This window comes from Bombus bifarius, unplaced genomic scaffold (genome assembly GCF_011952205.1).
Source record: "Bombus bifarius isolate JDL3187 unplaced genomic scaffold, Bbif_JDL3187 scf7180000007984, whole genome shotgun sequence".
Lineage (NCBI taxonomy): Eukaryota > Metazoa > Arthropoda > Insecta > Hymenoptera > Apidae > Bombus > Bombus bifarius.
The window spans coordinates 1704600-1727371 of record NW_022884367.1 but is presented as its reverse complement, the minus strand read 5'-3'; the positions used below and the strand labels follow the sequence as shown (position 1 = coordinate 1727371).

At 33.6% G+C, this 22772-nt stretch overlaps 1 protein-coding gene across 6 annotated transcripts in view; it reads left to right on the top strand.

Moving 5' to 3' along the window:
• Positions 1–22772, top strand: part of LOC117204830 (neurotrimin-like) — a 302498-nt gene that overhangs the window by 157307 nt on the left and 122419 nt on the right. For 2 of the 6 annotated variants that reach the window (XM_033442605.1, XM_033442606.1), the window contains exon 1: positions 9210–9372. The exons of 1 other annotated variant lie outside the window; for it this stretch is intronic. In XM_033442605.1, coding sequence (XP_033298496.1) covers positions 9294–9372 — 79 coding nt within the window. In that variant the 5' untranslated portion in view covers positions 9210–9293. Of the gene's footprint in view, positions 1–9209; positions 9373–22772 lie in introns of those variants that run through there. 3 more of the 6 variants (XM_033442601.1, XM_033442607.1, XM_033442603.1) reach the window with 2 other exon arrangements.

Genomic DNA, 22772 nt, shown 5'->3' with positions numbered 1-22772 from the left:
CTTTCTCTCGAGGGCAGTTAAGACCCTTCGTTTAACCAATTAAAAACGAAGCCTATTCCCTCACTCTCCTAAATAACATCGGCACCAACAAATCCGATGGTCCCGTGCGCTAGACACACCCATCCTTAGCTTTCCTCGGACACAGCATCGTCACTCAACTTCACTTCTTCTACATCGTTGGAAAAGTCAACTACTAAGTATACGCTAATGCCCAACGGGGCAGTCTAATCATAACGCGAGAGTCGGTCTCGGTATTGTCGAGCATACACTTCGTCTCTTAAATATCTCATAGTGCTACGTCCACTAATACATTGAATCCAATTATAAGAGCCCTGCTCTAACGCACATATCTATCTTAGCTTCGTGCGACAAGTTGTTAATTACTTATTTCTCTACGTCAGTGTAATCTAAGTGCTGGAAATATATAATTTATAATTCTGTGAATCCCAGGGTTATACAACCTCAATCACCCCTATTATCTCAACGGAAATCAGGGGATCGATCAATTCGTGGTGTCGATTGTTATAATCGTAACGGGGATTTACGACCCCCGTTGACGTCTCTCCTTGCGATTACGTCTCCCCGCGATTGGTCGAATAAACAATGTTAAAATATACTATCCGATTCTTTTTCGTTATAACAAGTGAAATTAGAGAAAGGATACGTTACGGAAATTCGTGAATTAGTTACTTTATATAAATTAGAAATATGCTACAATATATTTTGCAGCGTTTTCTGTTTATTATAAGAGAAAATTCCCAAAACCTTGATATGAAACGTTTGAAAATTCGAAGCACGTTTCGAAAATACACGACGGAATTTTACGCTTGGGATTACAGAATTTTATGTAAAATCGTTTTACGCCCGTATTAATTTATGTTAGTTTCGTAGTTAACGATTCACGATTGCGTGTGTTTCAAGTCTGTATAACGACAGAGAAATTTTAATTATCGTTAATGGAAATTATCGACGATTCTAATATCGCGACCGCGCATGCTTTGAAAGTTTCTAGATTTAATCATGATACAGTGTATTAATGTTTATATGAAATAGTTATTACCGCGCAATTTATTTTCACAATTCTCAAAGCTTGTAAATATTCATATCGAAACGTTTACAATAAAAATATTCTTTGACTCACGTAAGTTCGACCAAGCTGATAAATATTTACCTGTTCCAAATTATGTTGATATTCATGATTTTTGTCAAACAAGTTCGGAACGCAGAATAATGATCTATAAATTCCTTTTTAAACTTCTATTTTAAAAGAAGTTTCTAATGTCGATGTCGAAAAGTGATCAATTTGATATCAAACGACCCAGCTACAAATTTTCTACAATAACGGAACTTACTTTCTGGTATTCGTAAAAGATATACTTTAATCCATTCACGAACGTGCTTATTGTCAAACTTTTAGTAATGAATAGTGATTGGTATTCAAATTTGTACTATATTCATGCTACATGCTTCAGACAGGATAATAAAATATCAGATAATAAAAATCAAACATGAATTGAGAACTCGAATAAAAAATTTTCCACACGATGTTAAACAGCAGTGATACCCATAAACCGAAGGAACGACAAAATTTACCAACTAATAAATCATAATTCTTGTACTTATGAATATTTATTTATTTGAAACTTGATCGTAAATGTACAATCGATCCCGGAAGTATCGTGTGCAGCGCTATAATACAGGAGATACTCGAAGCTGACGCAATGGCGATCCGATTGCGCTACAAGAGATACGCATTGACAGTACAATGTCTAACGTGGCAATAAATTATTTCCCTGGTGTACACTTAAGAGCATGGAACGCATAGTACACGTGCAGTTCTGTCAATATTTCACGTGAATGCGCAATAAAACGATTTCCTATTAGACATTGGTATCTTGTAACCTCTGAACCAGGGAATGATTACGTAAAGCATACAAGATCAATCGATGGACCATACTACGTATATTTCCGTAATGTTTGCAAATGCCAGATATATCGTCCCGATATACATACAATATGCTCGCTGCAAACTTCATTTCGCATCGGACTGCCCTTTATCGACGTGGTTAACTGGCTGTGTCCGAGATTGTTTTAAAGAAAGAACTCCTCATTCGCAAAGAAGTTTTATTCTTCCAAAAATTCCATTAGTCCATGGAAAGAAAAACTCGATATGAAAACGTCGACCGATTTTCAATTTTGACTGCCTTTTTTAATTATTACAAGAGAAGAGAAATTGAATAATAAAGCTAAAATGGCATTGTAGTTTTTATTGAAAATTTGTAGAAAAATTTGTAAAAAATTGTTTCGTACGGTTTTCGCCAATTAGACATGTTTCTTTCCTTTGTTTCTTTCGAGTTGTAGATTTTATTCGTTGATTATTTTTATTTTTGTTTGTATGTGTATATTTATTTGTTTCTGTACCGATATATGTTTTCAGTTCGCGCAGGAGAAATAAAAGCACAAGTTAAAATTAATTGGCACAGGCGATTGTGCAACATTTTTTTAGACAGCGAGAAGCAATTTTAATTTCAGATTATATTTAATTATTTGGATTAATATCACATGTTTTCGCGTTGTAATTTTAATCTGTGAAATTTCTCTGAACTAAATTTTACAAAAGGGGATTATTATATTTCAATTGATTTCCAAGTGGGATAGCACTGAAATGTTTCATTTCATTGTAAAAGAAACTGTTAAATTTCAATATTCATTGCAAGGAGTATTAATAAATATTAAATACAATATGTAATATCTCTAATCACCAGTTAAACATAACATTGTGCGATTTAAAGTTACATCATATCTACCTCTAGTTTTTTAAAATCATTTTATTTTTCTAACACTTCGTTTCACATGTCTTTATTTTACTTTATTACCACATATATATGTATCCATTATATTAACATCAAATGTCTTATTTACAGCAAATATTAGATCCCAGGTTTTAAATGGAAAGTGTAATCAATTATAATCCTCTCCCTGAGATAAGGTTATATCCACGAATCTTATTCATTACTATCATTAATCTTCGTATTACTTTATTATTCACAGTAAATGAGGCTCTAAAAATCAATTTGTGAACAAGTATTATGAAATGAAAACGTCAAAACAAGGAAGTAAAATTTCTTAAAATCACTAAGATCCCTCTGTTAATCGAATTAAAATGACTTGCTTTGGCTACTTAATCTTCTTTTGAAATTCTATTTGAAATTTCACGGAAAATAATGCAAAACAATCAGAATGGTGGTCACGATAGAATTCATTAAGATTTTATTTGATCAGCGTTGAAAGCTAATTCTCTTAGGAAACGCGCGCAATGTGTGGGTTTTCTCATTGGTAGGGGGAGGGGGAGGGGGAGATGTTTAATGTATGACGCCTTTCTATCTGAAATTCTGAAGAAGCGCGCTGAATTCAGATCCACCAGTAGATCTCAAAATGGCCGCAGCTAAGATAACGGTTTCCTTGAGAAGGACCACTTTTTTTTCTTTACTCTCCGAATACGAAACGTTATCTTGCGCGCTTCTATTACGACATTAGAACGGTGCTATGAATTCCAGTCGGTTCTGTTCGCGTCTTCACCAGGAATTTCCTGGCAATCACAGCCGAAAGGAGCATTAACATTCGCGTACTCGTTAAATTTCGAACCCTTCTCTCGAGGAAAGTGAAATAAATGACCATTGCTAAGCTTCTTCAAATCGATATTTTCTAGTATGATGTTTAAATAAGGAAATAGTAACTTCATACAATTTCTTATGGCAATTTTTAAAAATTTGCAAATTTTTATTGCCGTATGTGAATATATCTTTTATAAAAAGGATAAGATCTCATTTCTGGAAAAGTGAGATTTTCTTGTTAGAAACCTCTTATTAAAAGATGAAAATTACTTGTTTCTATTAAGAGATATTCTTTGTTCTAAAATTGAAAATGATTGAAACAATAGAAGTGTACTAACACTTCTATTAGAAATACACTTTATGGTTGAAGAAGTATGGTTGAAGAAGAAAAAACATATTTACGTTTTATAATAGTTCCTTTGGCGGCAAATAAACTTTCATGAAAGAAATATATTCTATTTATTAGTATCATTAAAGATGCAAAAAGCTACCGGATACTGTTACACAAATACCTTGTCACAAATACCTTGATGAATTTCAAAACCAAGTAACAATTGGATGTTTTGAATAAAATATCTACTGTCGTCTGCTCGAACCTGTGGAATTTTATTTGAAGTTAAAATTGTCTTAGCACATAGAAAATAATTTAGAAAAAGTATTGACATCCAAATTAAAAGTTTCAGAAATGAAAAGTTACAATAGCGCAGAATTAAATTCTTGATTAAAGAGAAGTTAAAGTTTCGAATATAGTAATTTATTTCTCCACTACTTTATGCGACAGTTGGATATGAAATTACGTACAAAGTTTAAATGTCTATTAAGAAATTTTAATGAAGTTACAGAAGTGTTGGGTATAGTTTCTTTCTGACACTTTTTATTTATAATTATTTTATCTTTTGATTACAAACCATATGAAAGTATCTTTAGCAGAAATAACTTTGAATTTGTAATTGTATTTAAAACAATTGTATTCGAAATTATTTCAATTTGTAACAAATAAGCTCATAATCTTACTGAATATTTAATAGAAATATCGTTACATGTTTGTTTAAACTTGATAAACCATTATAACAATATTTACTGCTGTCATCAATGTCCAACAAATTATCGACATCGCAGTAACTAATTATTTTCAGTACCATTACAACAATTACATACGTAGGTTGGTAAATTGCTTGCCAAAGTTTCGCATTAACATCTGCGAAAGGCAGAAATATGGCTAGACTTTATGACATGAATGTAACCCGTCATTTCCGTAATTAACAATTTCTACATATTTCACTTTTGATGCTTTCGCCCATATGTAATTATGGAGCAGGGCCCAGTGAAAATTAAATTCTAATTAAAACAAGGGATGCTAACTTGATTCGATTGTATCTAATGCGCTCGAAATATCGTATGATACATAATAATGTTCCCTACTTTTCAAATACACGACCGTATTGTTTTTGTATTTTGTTGAATTTACGAATTTCCACTAGAAAGTTCTTAACTAGCATATTAGCTTTCATAGTATGACGAGAACAAAGTTAACTTTAGTATTGAAAACTAGAACCTATTTAAATATATTAAGCTGCATTTAACTGTATATGACAACTTAAAGGACAGAACTTGCTTAACTTTCGCGTTACTTATTCGTCATTAAAACTTCATGAATGCTGAGGCGTTATATTGGACTATATTGTGTTATAAATAGGATACATTGCTTTCTATTATACAAAAAGAGAATAAACATTTTTACGTGTTGCTTGAACACATACAATGCGATTTGATGTAGCGATACGTGCAACAGTATGTATACAATTTTTGTTATACTTTACGAACTTTGACAACTCTTATTCATCTCTGAGTCTCAGTCTTTTGGAATTTCATTATACCTTTAAAAACGACGAAAAATACATAACAAGCAATATTATGAAAAATGTATTTGAACTCTAAACATATACAAAAATAATTGTGTATAAAACGAAGATCTCTATTTCACATATACTACATGTATGAACATATATGAGATACGTATAATAACTTGTATAACTTTTAATACACAAGTAATTTTTAAGTATTCGTATATACATATTCGCAAATATTGCATATTTTTTATTATTGGTATTATTATGTTTTATTGAATTGTATCAGAACAAAAGTTCAATTAGTCAAATTGAGAAATTAAAAAATAAAAATTTAATACTGTAAAAAATAAAAATTTGCACACACATCCACAGTCTAATTATTCCTTATCAAGAGGTTTCATTATTCACCCATTAACATAGAACCACGCAAAGACACGAAGAACAATAACATTGCATGATACGAAATCTTCTCACCTATCAATCATATATATTAAAATCTCGTTTAACTTAATCAAGTTACCTGAATTCAAGTAACTTGAAATCACTTTACTAGTGTGAACTTGTTATTTAATTGATTTAAGCTATTTTGTCAAGTTTCTACCCTCGTTTACATTAGTCGAATCCCTTAAATTCGAGTAACTAGATTAATCTGAACGGGGCTTAGTTCCACGCGTGAATATCAGATCGTGTAAAGTGTAAATGGGTGGATATATGTGGTGGAAATCTCCTTGATTTTAGTTCGCCAATAAAAACGCTAAACATGGAGGGAGGGAGGGGGAAGAAACACAGCAAGGGGTTAAGCGAAGAAACAGCGGAGGCAAAGAAAGGTCGGTAGAGGAGTTGGCAACACGTTTCGTTTCCGCTGCCGTCATCTTCAAGTCATCTCTTACTGGTTTACGATAGCATCCCCGCGAAACTTTCGGTATACCCGCACTTAAAGTCATCCTTCGAAATAGTGCGATGTAGGTGCTATAATGTCTGTTACGAATACTATTGCTGGTGGTGGGCTGGGTTTATGACTTGCACTACTTCGCATGCCACGTTCCTGAAAGACGCGAATCGCTTAAACTCTTCCTGAAACCTTTTTCGGATGACTTTCACGCCATACTGTGCACCCCTTCGCAAACGGAACTCGCCAGCAGCAAGTTTAAGGGTGGTTCTTGTACCATTTCGAAGCGAACAGTCGCACAACGTCGCCTTTTTACTTTAACGCCGATGGAAATCGTATTTTTTATAGACGAAGCGACTTTTGATTGTTCGCAGTAGAACGAGTGTTCTGTAAATGAAGATTGAATGCGAGGTTGCATCTACGATTTGATACAGTATTCAACGAGTTAGTAAATATTTGGTAGATACAGCGGTTGCACAGTTAGAGAGTTGAATACATTTACATATTTTATACGGGTTGGTATATTTCGTTGATAGTTTCTCTTTCGTTAGTACATTTAGTTATGTTTCATATAGGTATGTATAATGGTGAATAGAGGAAAATTAAAAATTTCCATTTGTATAAAATTGCTTATATAAGTTCTAGCAGCTTTTGTAGTAGGTTTACTACAGTCATTTATTCTGCAGCACCTATTTATTAAATACTATATGTACTGATACTAGATATATAGACATGTTAATACTTAATATAAATTATCTGTAAGTAGTTATAAATTTTATTAGATCAGTATAGTTATTGTATAACAAAAGTGATTCAATAAAACAGCATTGAATAGTTAATTATGCTTTGTACATTTTAACATTCACTTGAATTTTTAAACTGTAAGATGTTCCGTATGCATTTCAGTACAATGTCTACTATTGTATTCCATGGCTAAGGATAATATGAAAGCGCCATATATGCAAAATTCTTTAAAAGCTTTAAGGAAAGTGTTGAAAAGATATTAAAGAATACAGAAGGAAATGATAATGGTCTTGCTTTTAACATCGTACATAGCAAAAGTGGGCTGTAAAGAGTAGAATGTTATGTATTAATAGATTTACTGAATTAAAATTCCTTTTGCCTAATAAAATCTTATTGTTAGACCGTAGATGCCTACTTGATATTTTGACACGAAGCTCACAGAATTAAGCCTATTCTTATATGTGTCATCACAAGCTTACATTTGGCTTAGATTATTGCTTGTACTTTTACGCTTTTTATATATAGGTCTTAATCAATTTACTACTGCCTCATTCTTCCTGCTTCCCTCCTTACTCAATACGCTAGGCTCTATCCTATAGCAATCCCTTTAATAACTTTTTTATGCCCCTATTTCTATCTTATAAAGAACGCATTTCTTGTTTTTGTCCTCCAGCTAGTACCAGCTTTCCTCTTTCGCTTTTCCACACCTTATTCTTGCGATTAATTCTTGGCTGTCTTCGCTTCCCTCCCTCTCTAGATGCTCTCCCCGTCCTTATATATTTATATCTTCTATATTTGTCGTTCATGATTTTATTGTAGCGTACCTGATATTGCAACGCATGTCCCTTTCAGTTAGAGTTTTAATTACATCTACATATATTTTGTTGCCTTAGATTTCCCACTGCTGGTCGACTATGTCCGTTTCTATAAAATTTATCCTATATCTAATCAGAGTAACAAAAGAATAATTTCTCTAGCCAAATATTCTGTGACCGATATTGCCTGATCTTCAACGAAGGAAACCAATGAGTAGGAATATCGACTGATTGATCGGCAGTCTGTTAAAGCACCCTCTGCACGTATATGTTTGCCCGGTGCTGCGAATCTGAATCACGAACGTAATCTAACCATCTGACAGAGAAAAGTAGATAATCCTTTTCATCGATCGAACAAGAAGTGATTTCAAGCTATTTTTATTCCATATAAATCGGATAGCTTGTCCAGAAATGTGAACCCTGACTTTTTTCAAACGTCGATAAAATTAATTATCTGAACCACGCACATCGTGCACGGTGTTGGCAGAATGTAGACGTAAAGAAGAAAATTTCCTTAAGCTTCGCACATCCGTCAAATAATTCTCCTTTTGAACACTTAACTTCATCATTGTTGCTGTACATAAAACTGTCTGATGGATATGAAAACCTGTATTGAGAATTAGGTCGTCCGTTAAGTAGAAGCTATACAATCATAGAATGAAAAATTAATAAACACGCGTGAATATAAACAAAATTTATCTCGAATCAAAATGAAACAACACGTAAGAAAATAGGCGGTAGCTGATTAAGTAAAGAAATTATTATGTTCAAGAAATTCGAATGTCATGTTAACACATCTTTCCTCGTCAACATATTAATACCCTTCACACGTGTTGAATTATCAATCGACCAATAAAAAAAAAGAAAAAAATGGAAAAAGAAATCTCATCGATCAAGTTAAACTCGGCTGTCGTGAAGGCAAACCGCACATGGAGAACCGTGCGTCTAGTCTTGGTAGAAAGAGGCCAAGCTTTCGACCGTCTATCAGTCCTAAGGGGAACTTTCGCGGTTGGATTCCTTAGAGCAGTGGCAGAACCTATGTCTACGTGTGTTTCTCGCTATCCTGGGAACGTGTCTTTCGTATGAGGAAGGCGGGTCCTACGGTTCGCGATGGCGGAGGGCACGTGAGCCCCGACGGGCGCATGCGAACCAACCCTAAAGCTTACGGCAATCGAGAAAGGATGCCTTTATCTCTCTCTCCCTCTCTCTCTATATATATATATATATCTTTCTCCCTCCAGCTATCGCCATCCCCGTTTTCACCCTCTCGTTTCAGTCTCGTCGGTGGCGAACCGTGTAGCCCCCTCGTGTGCCAGTCTGCACCGAGATTCCGGCGCGAATCGTTCTTCTTCGTCGCGGCGTCACGCCAACTCCTAGATGGATGTTGCTGAACCGCATTCTCGTGTCAACGATTTACATCGTCGCGCAATTCCTCGCAGTCTGTCCAGCCTTCGTGGAAGGTCAGTGATGAACTACGACAAGCATTCGATTATAAATCGTCCATGATTAAAGAATTGTTGGAATTCAATGGTTCTTGTGTGAGGCACGTGTGATCATCGGCATGCAGAGATTGACGTGCATGGAATGCGATCGTTCGATGTGGGCGGTGATGAAGACATCAAGTCAATCTTCTTTTTTCCTTTTCGTATATCGCACATATATTTCATAAGTGTCACAGCCCAAAATAATTCAGTGATCTTGTGTTAGAAGAATATAGAGATTGTAATAGGGAAACTTTACGGGTTAAGAATGAAAAAGTACAAAAATATTATTTGACCATTGTTTCCTAAAGCCTATTCTTTTTCCCAATATTATGTGTTCAGTAAATAATTTTTTGTTCCAAGCTTTTAAATAGTTTTCCACTTTGCTTAAAAATTTCAGTTGTGTCGCTTCTGAAATATACGTACATGCGATATTATAAATCGCTGCTTTGCATCGTTTCACGTGATAACCTTTAATCGGTCGTTATAGTGGTCAAATTGTTGACGTATATGTAATAAATAAAAAATTAATTGATAAAATGCTTAGCTAATTATAATTGTCCTTGCACTGTAGAATAACAAAGATATAATAAAATATAGAACGATAAGAAAATTAATGAAAAGTGGAATATTCTGGTTGGAGGAGTGTGCATCGTGTAGAAGAAAATATAATACATCAGCGATTTGATCCGCATCGCACTACTTGAGAGTTAATCACGTGAAACAACGTGAAGCAGTATTTCATCACAAAGATAATTTGCCGTCAAATGATAACTTAACATACAATATTATAGAAAATATATAGAATATAAAAACAAGGGGGTTAAGATTTCCATCATTAAACAAATTACTTTGTTAGAATTTCTTAAAATTTCATTGTGTAGCATTAATCGTAGCTTTGATTACTCAAAGTTACATACGACTGTTGTAAGAGTACACTGCGATTGCGTTCTTTTCCTCTTTCGTGTTATGTGAACGTGCTCAACGCAGAATTCAACCAGTATCGCAAATTTTGTTAAATTTGTTGATTTTCACGAATGAAATCGTGAATGCTGAGAAAGATGTATTGACAAATGTTAAAAGATAGTCGAAAGTGCAATATTAAGGATACAGTTTTTGAAATTCGTGACACGACGTGACGTGACACAACGAGGACCAAGCGGATACAGGCTTTTAGAGACGCAGGATAACCCAGTGTTGCGCATCTATTCGTGTGTTCTATTTTTCTTTTTTTTTCGTCAACGATGCGTGTAATGGCAACACGTTCGAACACATATTTAACATGGACCGACAAAGAGACGTTTGATGGTACAGCTATTTCCAGCGGTAAATTAGGATAATTTGTTCCGTGTTTTACACGCGTATTTTTATTTGCACCACGAGCCGGTTGGTCAGTGAGACGTAATAATTACACGGGCTTTTCAATGTGCCTGAAAACATCTCTCAGCGTTTGCTGCGAAATAAATTTCTGCAGCCTTGTTTGACCGTACTTCGTTTAATCTCTCGATGAAAGTAACGTATAAAAAGAAATATACAGTGATAAATGAGATTTAAGACTTGAAAGAGTTATAATACGATGAAATGAAAAATATTTAATCAGCATCGGTTTTAAAATCAATCTTTTTGATATAAAAGAAAGGTTGTTTTCATAACAGCAAACGATATTCGATATGTCTTCTTTCCATTTCGATTTAAGAATGATATTTGCGGACTGTGGATCGATGTGTATTTTAGAATATTTCTTCCGCGTCCAGTATTGAGTGACACAATTTTTTTTCGTTGACGAATACATCTTTAAGTGTTTTCACGATATAAATTGAACAATAAATTTTAGATTCTTCTATTTCTATCCAATGTGTTTCTACTAATATTTCAAATCATTAAAAATATAAAAATTGAGATAAAAATACAGAAAAATGTTTAAAAAAATCCAATGACATAAAACTTTCACTTCCAATACGATTTAAAAATTAATTTCTCTCAATAATTACTATTTAACGATAAATCTACATAAAACGCACGCGCATTCTCTCTTTCTCTATCTGCCAGTCTTTTTCATTCAATCCAGGCAGCTAGGCAGACATTTTCAGGAAACATTCAGTCACGTTCACCCGAAACCTCTGGTGACCATACACGGTTCTTTCACCCTAATCTTAAGCACTCGATCCTCTCATTCATCCATTGCATTCGAAACTCGATTACTTGCTATTCCCAACCGACCAACTTTCTATTTTCACAATATAAGGTAGATTGATATTATAATATTTGCTGTTGCTTAAAAATCATTACTTCTCTCACTGAAAACTACCATATATGCTTCTGAAATCTTGAAAACTTTTTCTATCATCTTGAATATTTCAAATTCTTTTTATGTGTTACGTACAACCTACTTGTATCGAAAGGTTAAATTAAACAATTATAATCGTTTAAAATCATAGAATCATTTTTCTATCAGCCTAAATATTAAAAATTTAAACTGCTTACATCAAAAGATCCAGTGGGGAAACGATAACTCCATAAAACTTTAGAATCTGTTATCTACTACTGTGAACATTAAAAATTGCTCTACCCCTGAATTACCTTCAAATTATTTTTAGCCAAAGATCGAATTGGAGCAGCAGTAAAAGCGGCTGAACAGAGTTACGAAATGTACGTTTCATTTGATTTATTGGAGAACCATTACGTGTAAATGACCCGGGAAATATCATCTCCTCGTTAGGAACAACTTAGTTTGCGTTTGGTATTATCTACCATGGGATCCCCCGACAAAGTTCTCGCTCTACTAGCCGAGATACACGAACTGTTACACTGGATATCTCACTTTTGGTGTCTGGGGGCTGGCTCGATTCCTCTCGTCGACGCGCGATTATCCCTCGATATCACGCTGCATTATTTATCCGCCCCCCTCCCCATAAAACCGTCGAATTTTCGGAAAGGCGAGAAACCTTGGCGGAGCGAAGCAAGGAAACTTTCGTCCGTTATCCAGAGGCTCTGTCGCTACCCTTACCCCTGACAATAAGAAATAGAAGGGGAGGCGACTGGCTGCGAAGCTTCCACCTTTTTCATCGTCCCTTTTTCTCTCCCTCTTTTGCCTTTCTACTTTATTCGAGCAACTTCCCCGCAGACCGGAAATCTGTTCGCGCCGGCTGCCAAAAAATCGCTGGCGTCGTAACGACGCTCATTTAATTTGGGGCCAACAAATGCAACCGAATGTATCTTCCGAACAGTTTCACGGTGCTGTTCTTCTCTGGATTCTTTTTCAACTTTTAATACGTGCAAGCATCGTATATTGTCTGTTGGAACGATTGGTTGAATAACTCTTAATGACTTTATGCTTGAATAGCAGATTCTAAACTTTGTGCAAATTAAGCGAGAAATTGAAAAATTAGTTCGATTATGATAATTACTTTTTAGTCTTTTAGTTTCTGTTGTCTAATGTAAAACCAAATGGAACTATGTGCAAAGTATTTTTTAAACGTTAAAATACTGAAATCATAAAAATCTAATATAGATTTATGATCATCATTCGCGTGTACCTTCATTCTGAATATTTTGGTGTTTGTGATTTATCGTCCTATTTTTTATTTTTATGCTATCCAATAAAGGAACAATAGAAAAGCTTCGAGCTTATATTTTAAAAGATTCGCCCTACTTATAATCAAAATTCGATATATGTGTTTTAGACAAAATACTCATTGTGTATTAAATATATACAAATATATATGTGTGTATTCGATTTAGTATAATGATATTCATTTGCTGTTTTTCATAGAACATTGTTCTACTCATGCTAATATACGTCTCTTGTGTCCAATTTTAATGCGCTTTATAGAAAATTAGCATACAACATACTATTCCTCCTAGAGCTATTATATTCTACGGTACATTATTCCTGCGTCATTATTGGAAATAGGCTACCATGCATTTCGAGCATATTCGATTCTAATAGAGTTTTGGAAGTAGGATTATTTTCTTCTCGTACAACTAAATAGCAAGTATTATCAGGAGATAATTTTTTAATCTTCTATTGGTATCATACACATATATCTGGAAGTTATTTAGGAATTTTGCATCCGTAAAGTGAAGATCAAATGCAAGGTTCAAATTAAACTTTAACAAATAAAATCTATCTTTATTACATCAGAGCCATTAGCGTAACCCTATTCTATGAATTGAGGGATTAATACTAGATTTTGTATATTAAAATGTGATTAATAGATACGAGTATCATTACTATTATTAATACTATTCATCATATATATATATATCACTCACTTGTCAACGAATAATCGTAAGATTAACAAATATCATACATTGCTCATATTTTTTTAATAACGTATCAGGTTATAAAAGAGCTCGATCTGGAATTCGTTCTTATTGATCTCATGAGAGAGCTTCGTTCAGGATTGCGTGAAGAAACAATCTTATCTCGCGAGGACGGGGACAATTGCTGAGTTGCAGCATTCCGATCGCGTCTTAAAGTCTGCGAATAAACCAATTTCGAGTAGAGCGTTATTGCACTAACGCGAATACTTTTCTCTTAGCAGATTCTCACTGATAAACCATCTTTTAGGGAGCGTCCCCGCATTATATCGTCGCTATAAATTTCCAAGACTTTCCCGAGTGTGTGCCATCTTCTTTGGTAATAAGCTATCCTATAAAGCGCCCTGTACCCATTTTCGTCTTCGCTTTCATCTCGAATAAACAGGGTGTGCGCCGATACTTCTCTCGAAGCGTTACGCGCCAGCCATGGGGTTTGTATTCTACCATAACCGACAAATTTTTACGCGTGCTCGAGATGCGGAAAATCTGGGGGAAGATCCACAGGCAAGAACGTTTTTTAACCGTGGCGAAAGAGGCTTCTGAATTCTCGTCGTAAAGCTGTGCAGGAAACCCAAGGTCTTCACGGCTATATAGATAGGATAGATAGGGGATACACTTCAAATAGGGGATCGCTTCGGCTTGTTCACGCGTGTGGATGTACTGGATCGGTTTTTGCACAGCGCTTTCCAACCATTCATCCATTCGCTGCTACTTTGGTGATGGGTATACTTTCCACGCACGGTCGATTACGCTTCTGTCCATTAAATATTTTTGTTCACACGTGCAAAAATGTTATCTAGTACTATGAAATATATCACCAGGGTACTCTTATACGATAATTTAACAGGTCAAAGTATTGAATCGAGAAGTTATCGATTGTAACTTTTCAATTCAATTCAGTATTATCGATTTTTAACGCATAAATACATAGTCTTTATAATTTTACTTCAAATGGAACAGTCATTTGACTTGTAATTTGTCACAAATTTACTATTTGATATTTTAAAATTTTATTGTCTTTTTTAGTAGCATTTGTTTTGTCGGCAAACTTGTTATTTTTATGCAAGGGAACTTATTTATTAGTATTAGCGATCCGAAAGTTTCATTCATTCACCAATGATGTGAATTCAGTATTTAGAATTCAGAGAATCGTAGTATTATTAAATAAAATCATTTGATACGCATTACCAAATAGATAAACAAGTATATATTTTTTCCTTTTTAAAAACAGCGCTATATAAATTAATTCTTTACATTATTGTATTTGTGAGTTAATTATACGAGGAATAATCTCATATTTACATGTTAAAATAGCGCAGAATTGCTCCTTTTTATCACACTGTCATACACATAATAAGATTGTTAACAGAGGAGACACTTTGGACAGGTTGCCTTTGACTTTGTTAGAACAAAACGAGTTGCTATCTTAATGGCCGTAACATTAATCTAGCTCATGCTAACAATATCATCGTTTCCGTCATAAATAATAGAGAAAGTCGTTTAAACGAAGAAAATTGCAGTGTGAGAAACAGTCAGGTGTAAAGATCGCCGTAGATAGTATGTACCGTGGTGGTTTTCAACTGGTTTCCTTCACAATACCATTGAAACGATGATATAAGAAATAAACCAGCCGGCATATAGTCTCCTGAATTTATTGCTACAGATTCTATGCAATGAATAATGTGTTAAATCTATTATATTCTTAGGGGAAAAATTGTTTAATTAAAATAATGAAAAATTCTTCTCGTTGCAACTCGGTTATAGTTGTGGACCAATTTTATTTCCCGATAAAATCATTCAATGAAGTTATATTCGTTTTCGACATTTGGCACAAAAAATTCCACGTGTCTCGCTGCCATAAATGCAGTTTCCAAATTGCAACCACGATTTCACATCTTTTTCCATGCGTGAATTTGAATTGCTTGTAGATTATCACTGAATTCGAAAACGCACGCCCTTCGTGAAATGCATTTATATTATGAAATATGTGTGTATGCAGTAAGTATGTATTTGAAAAACTACACTTCGAGCTATGTTTCCGAACAAGTGTTTCATTTTCTACGTTCTCCCACGTAAAAAGTCATTATACATGTTAAAACTATTTTTCATTTGAGAGAAAGAATTCAGATTGAAGAGAATTAATAGTAACTAATCGCATTTTTTTCAATCTCACATATCATTTGCATATATAATTATTCATCCCTGACCCAGATAGTCCCAACTCCTACTCGCAATAACCACGAACAACTTACGAATTCCAAGTCATCGACATTAATAACTTGTTCGCGATTAACACGATACCTCGTCCTTATAATTCATTGTCAGTCATCCTAAATAGCGTTCGCCATATTCTCACAGCGAAAAATATAGCGGAGCTTGTTCCTGGCGCTTTGCAATGCACATTAGTTTCACTTTGTTGAGAAATTAGGCTACCGCGATTGAGTCATCTGAATCGATGCACAGCATTGTTCGCGGGATTCCATTGTATGGACGCTGTGTGCGGCGTAGACCGGTCATTAATATACAACACGCCACAAGGCGACATTCAACCCCTAAAATCAAGCGAACGATCTCTTGCTGGCAGGATATTGATTGATCCGTCGCGTTGAAATAACTCGCGCTCTCGTGTCGACCACAATAATGCTGACTTAACAATGTGTACTGGTCAAAGATTTATGATCCGATATTTCTGACGAGTTTTCGAGACAGCCGGAAAATTACCCTTCTGTCTATCTTTCTTGAGGATTCTATTCTTGAGCCATCGTGAGATCGAAAATTTAACATCCAAATTATATAAAGATTTTGGTTTAAAATGCACAAAAATAAATTTTAGATTCAATTGAATTCGATATAGTTTTGTTTAATTGAAGAATTGACTGATTTTTATGATTTCATGAATTATAAGGGTTACAATTTTTTGAAAAAATCATGATATAAGTACATAAAAAACTATATACAGGAAGTAGATCGAATGGGGGTGGCTCTAAGAAATTTTCATTTGAATTTATTAAAAATTAAATAATTATTGTTAATTATGTTTGTATTTACAGGTGATGTGATATCTATAATAAATAATGATTTAATGCAATTTTGTTTCTAAATAACAGAAATATAGTCTATAGCCTGTACCATAAAATAGTAGTGTATAGTAGATCTGATGTTCGCAGCAAAAGTTCACTGGAAAATTGTTAATTGAGATATATGCGATCACGCTTATTACCATGAATGTCGATTATCACGGACGATTAGCCCCAAATGTAGATTAAAATTTACAATTATGACCCATTTTGTTACTCTAAACACACATTCATTGTAATAGCATTGCATTCAAATGTGAAATAATTGTTGCAAATACGGGTAATAAATTCACTTACTGTCGATAAGAGAAATTAGAGAAACAGCGTGAAACTCTCTCTTTTCACTGTTTATAGAAGTTATTGGCAGAACAGATTGGAATAATTACGTAGGGAAGATATTCTGAGAAAGTTGGTTGTTGTATCGTCAATGTTTTGTAATATACTTCGCATCAATTACGCCTGTACCGGATTCAGGTTGTCGCTCAATACGCTAATTCAATGGATCAGTACGCGTCGCACATATCAAAGCTCTCTTTTAGCAATTTCATTTCACGTTATTTTGTAGATCAAAGCGTACAACTGATGGGCATATCAATATTTCTTCGGTACATTTCAGTTTGCGCGATACACTGTCAAACTTCTCGCTGGATACAAAACGTAAGCGTTAATCGGATTCGACGTACAACGCATTAACGCGATGGACTATAATCAGTACCTATATCACTAAATCACTATCATATTGAAGACACGATATATGTTTCATGTTCGCGTTATTAATCATTGGCTTAATTACTGAATAAGTGTGAATACAATACTGGAAATATTAATTACTTCGTTCGAATACGCGTAACACGTTATCACTTACACTTTTCGTAAAATGGAAATTAATAATTAGACTACGAATCTATATGTAAATTCATATTTTTACGAATAAGATTAGAAAAATAAAACCGCGACAGATATTTGTCTTAACCATCAAATATTATGACGAATACTATAGATACTCTGAATGTTTTACATATTTATATGCATACTATGAATTTTAGTATCGTTAAATTTTCCTGTTGATATAGGAACATCTATAGTGTACTAATAAATATTATAGTAAATGATAATTATCATCAGCTACTATTAATAATTGACGAGGATCAATAATTAATGCTAATTACTTGATATTGGTAAAAATTGTAATATCCACATAAAGACAGTGTCAAGAAAGATAACAAGAATAATATTTTTAGAAAATAAATTTTATACTAATAATAATTTTTATTTCATTATTTTAGTTGTAGTTACTTTAAAAAAATTTCAAATATGCTAGAAATAAGTCCGGTCACTTTCACACTCGAACAATTAATTTGTTTATGAAACTTCTTGAAGTGGTAGATATGTACCTTGAAATTAAAAAAGTTAGAAGAATTAACAGACTTGCTGCATTAATTATAAACTACCATTTGTACTTTGCAATAATGAATATTAATTTGAAACTGAATATTGCAAAAATTCTTGCTTTTACAAAGGCTTCTTGTTTACATTCTTAAAAAGGAGGAAAAGACAGGTGTTATGACCTTTCGCGGAGAGACGCGGTCGCGAGGAAAACGCGTCAGCGAGAGGCATAAATTCTCGCTACGATTCTGCTAATCGACGCCGCGAAATAGTCGTTCCCCTGTTTCGATTAAGATAACAGAGGTAGTTTAATGAATTTAACACTGTATTAACAGGTTAACATAAAATAGTGTATTTGATAATATTTGACAATAATATGATGAACACGCCACAAATTGTTTAACAATGAATACAGTAAATATGTTACAGAAAGTTGACCCGACTTTACGATATCTCTCAATGAATTCGTTAGACTATGCAACTTTGATTTTACTCGCCACACCTCTCGATGTATAACGTTTGACTCGTCAGAAGGGACTGATTGCCTTTCGATCATTTCTTTGTCTTCTCTGGGAGACGACCCCCACTATGCTCGGGTCACCCCACCGTTCGTGCCTATGATCACGTATGCCGCCTTCTTGTGTGGAAAAAGTAACGGACCAAAATCGACGTTTCTAGAACTCGCTGCTTGGTGACAACTATACGTTCGTCGATACATTGTATATGTTCCGTCGGGCAGATAAGACGATCTGCCTGCGACACTGTAGAACCGCGAGCGACGGTTAGAAATACAGCCTGTGGTAAGCCTCGTGACGTAACAACAGGTATTTCATGTACGTGTTTCTATTTTACATTTTTCTACCAAGAGTTTCAGTTCATAAATACCATGAATAGAAGTTTCCAAATTTTAATTTGAAATTATTAAATACTCTTCATGATCTATAATTACAACTGATATAAATATTCGTTATTTTTTAATCTAAAATGTGAAAAATACAAAATTCCAAAAATGGTTTAGAAACTGTTAATTAATATTTATATTATGGATGTACGAACATTAAAGAAATTGAGCTTAAATATGTGCTATATTTACTAATGTTACTGCATATTGTATCGAATACTTAAAATATTTTCTATGTTTTTGTATATTACGTACACCCTATTAGTTTTCGTATTTTTAAATTTCCTATAAGTGAGAAAATTCATACTCTATTCATCATATTCATCGTTTCTTGAAAAATATGCTGCTAGAAAAGATTAGAATATGAATGCCATGTAAGAAGATAATTTCCGAAGTTGTACTGAATAAGAAGCAGAGACTCGTGTATTACTGACACTTCCAAGCTTCTCGACTTTGATATGCTAAAACTTCACAAATTTTAATGAATATTGGAAAAATTTTGAAACCTTGCTTTACTCAACTGTCATAAGTCGTAAAAATCATGTGGTCAAATGTTATCAGTATAACGAAATTGTGCAGGGAAGTTCAAAATTGTGAATGAAAGGAGTAGTTATTAAAGGAGGAAAAATGACTCTTGATAATAATAAAATACTAATTTCTGCATACAAACGTTGAATAGCGGAATTTTAATCATCGAGATCAATCAAGATCATCAACATTCAATCAGCGAAAATTTATTTAATTAGCGATACTGACTACAACGTTATAATATTCTCATTTTTCCTCGAATATTTTCTGAAACTATAAATATTTTTTCCACTTCAGAGCTGACATGTTCGCAGATACTCTGCTTCGAGTAGTAAAAGGTACCGTGAATTTGTGTTTCCTTCAAGGGAAAGTGCTTTTTAATTTTCGCTCGCGTTACGATAAATAAGAAAAAGTCCGCAAAGGCAAAGCTGCTTCGTTCGATCGCTCATCGAAAAGGATCGATATCGAATATGAAATGAACGTTGAGACGAGGTGGAGTGCGTGCCAAAGATAAGTCTCTAGCAAGAGCTCGAACGCTTTGACGATAAATCACACGATCGACATTTACTATTCCATATCACGGATATATTTTAGTTCCACTCGTGAAATAGACTACACATCAAACGTTAAGAGTTTACTCGGTAAATACAAAGGATGAGAAATAAGAAGAAAAAATTGTAAAACGGTCTGAAAGCAAAGTAATTCCACTTGTACGTTTCGATGATTCTATTTTAACTCTTCCTTTCAACCGTAGTTCTACCTTAGGTTTCTCTCTTTACCGTATAAAATTATATAGTATCATGTTATTATTGCTGAAAACTTCCGAGTCTACCGAGGTTAACTTCTTTATTTGCTATTAAATTCTTTTCATACTGTGATTTATATAAGAGAATAAACGTAGAGAGAAATATATTTGGAAATATTTACAATACAGCACAAGATATAAAATTCGCGATTAATGTAAATTAATGTACAAGAATTAATTTTATCATAAGCAATCGTTAGAAATAACATTTTATAGTATTATGGATGTTTGAATTCTGTACTCTACCGACACGACTGTATTTAGCTAATGATATTTTTCACTATATATTAGGAATTGTAAATTTCTTCACAGTATGCTTCACACTTGTTTTACAGTATTAAGAACTTTTAAATATTACAAACAAAATCTTAGGAAATCTAGATTATTTATTAACGAAATCTTATGAATGAAATTTTACTAAAAAATTTTGCAGTTTTGGGAACAAAGAAATTACGGATCTTTATAAATAAAGTAATTGAAACAACTCTCACTACTTATTGTGTATATACACAAAGTAATTGTTGTATCGCTTCCTCACTTTTCAGGTAGTTACTGCCGCAGTGACAGGGCTAATATTAGCTACCGTAGCTGTATAATCGATACGATAGAATTGAACCGCACGATGTCACGATCAAACTACAACTGCATTGAAATTGAAAATGATTGCGTGATACTTTTATTTTATTAATACCTTCAGAATTATTTATTAATACAATGTTATTGAGACGTGGAAGGCTATTTTTGTGTGCTTCCATAAATATTACATAATATATCCATACAGGATTTTCTCTTGAATTAATTTGTAAAAGTAACATATTTTAATTTATGATTCTTATCTATATTTCATTATTTTCATATTTTATTTCTTTGTTTTTTAAATACTATTTACTATAAATAAACCAGTATTATCCACTCATATATCATCCAGAAAAAGAGTAATAAGTTCCACTCAATATCAAGATTGATTGAATTTATTACAGCTCAAAATAGGGATCTGTTCTTAAAACAAATGTGAAGTACATATTACTTTTCTAACATTAAATGACACTAAGCTTATCAAGAAAAGAATGAGTTTTTATTATTTAATTAAAAATGCATCTCCAAAATTAAAATTGTTATAAGCGAGCATTGCTTACAATAAAAATTCCAATATAGTTTAATAAAATCTTGCTACCACTATTATTTACTAGTTATACAATAAAAATTTAAACATATATTTCGACGATGACTGCACTATAAAAATATTTCTAGTCATAATTTACAGAATAACCTGTATAATAAGAATCCAAAGTCGATTTTCAAAGTTAACGTCATTTATACGTATATGATCTACGAAATAAGAATTTAATATCTACTTACCAAAGTAGGTTATGTATAATAGAGATGCTTGAAGTTTTACACGGTAGAATTCTTTCATAAATGTATATTTCCTTCAAATCCACGTAGTGGTATTCAGGATACAGCGAATATTTGACTCGACTAAATTAGAGATTGTACAACACAGCACAAATTTCATTTAGGCGGGTAGCAACGAAATTTTCATCCATACCTATCGCACCAACACGAAACCATCCGACGAGGCTTTCATCCCCCCCCCCCGTCCCGCCTCGCCCTTCCACAACACCCCGCCCCTCCACAACACCCAGTTCTGTTTCGTGTTTATCTAATTGTGCTATTGTACATACCCAGCTACTGTGCTGACTAGCGTAGTGTCGAGCGACTTCTGAACTGCGTTTTACATTACTTCCGGCGCTAGTGGCGTGCGTAACGACCAAAGCTGTTGGAAACATTCGCGTAAGGCGTAAGAAACGAATATGAATTTTCTGTATTGAGTTATGATTTGTACAGTATTATAGTGTCTATTTTCAGTTTCAGAATCGACTAAAGCGTGTTTTTATTGCAGAAACAAATAAATAGATGTGTAAGTATGTATATAGGTACATATATATGATATTTCTGTAGCAAAGTAGGTTACGTTAATTGCCAGAAAGAATCCTGTGTTTTTAGTTTTATAATCTGATGATAATTCTTCAGATTGAGATAATTTAGCACTCTTTTGTGCGTTAATTGTGGTCAATATTTAATTATTATCGTAGCATATCGTTTATTATCTTGTTCGTGATCTGACTCAAATAACACAAAACAGTATTAGTAACGGTACCTGACATATTTTAATTTTAAGATCTTGTGATTTGTGGCTAGTAAAAGAAAGGAATAAAATTCCTAAAAATAACGATATGGTTTGTTTAAAAAACACAGAATTGTTACTAGTGTGTCTCAAGCTAGAAGTTGAAACATTTGCAGATTAAAATGCATCTAATATAACCTGTTATACGAATCTACATATTTCATTGTTTTT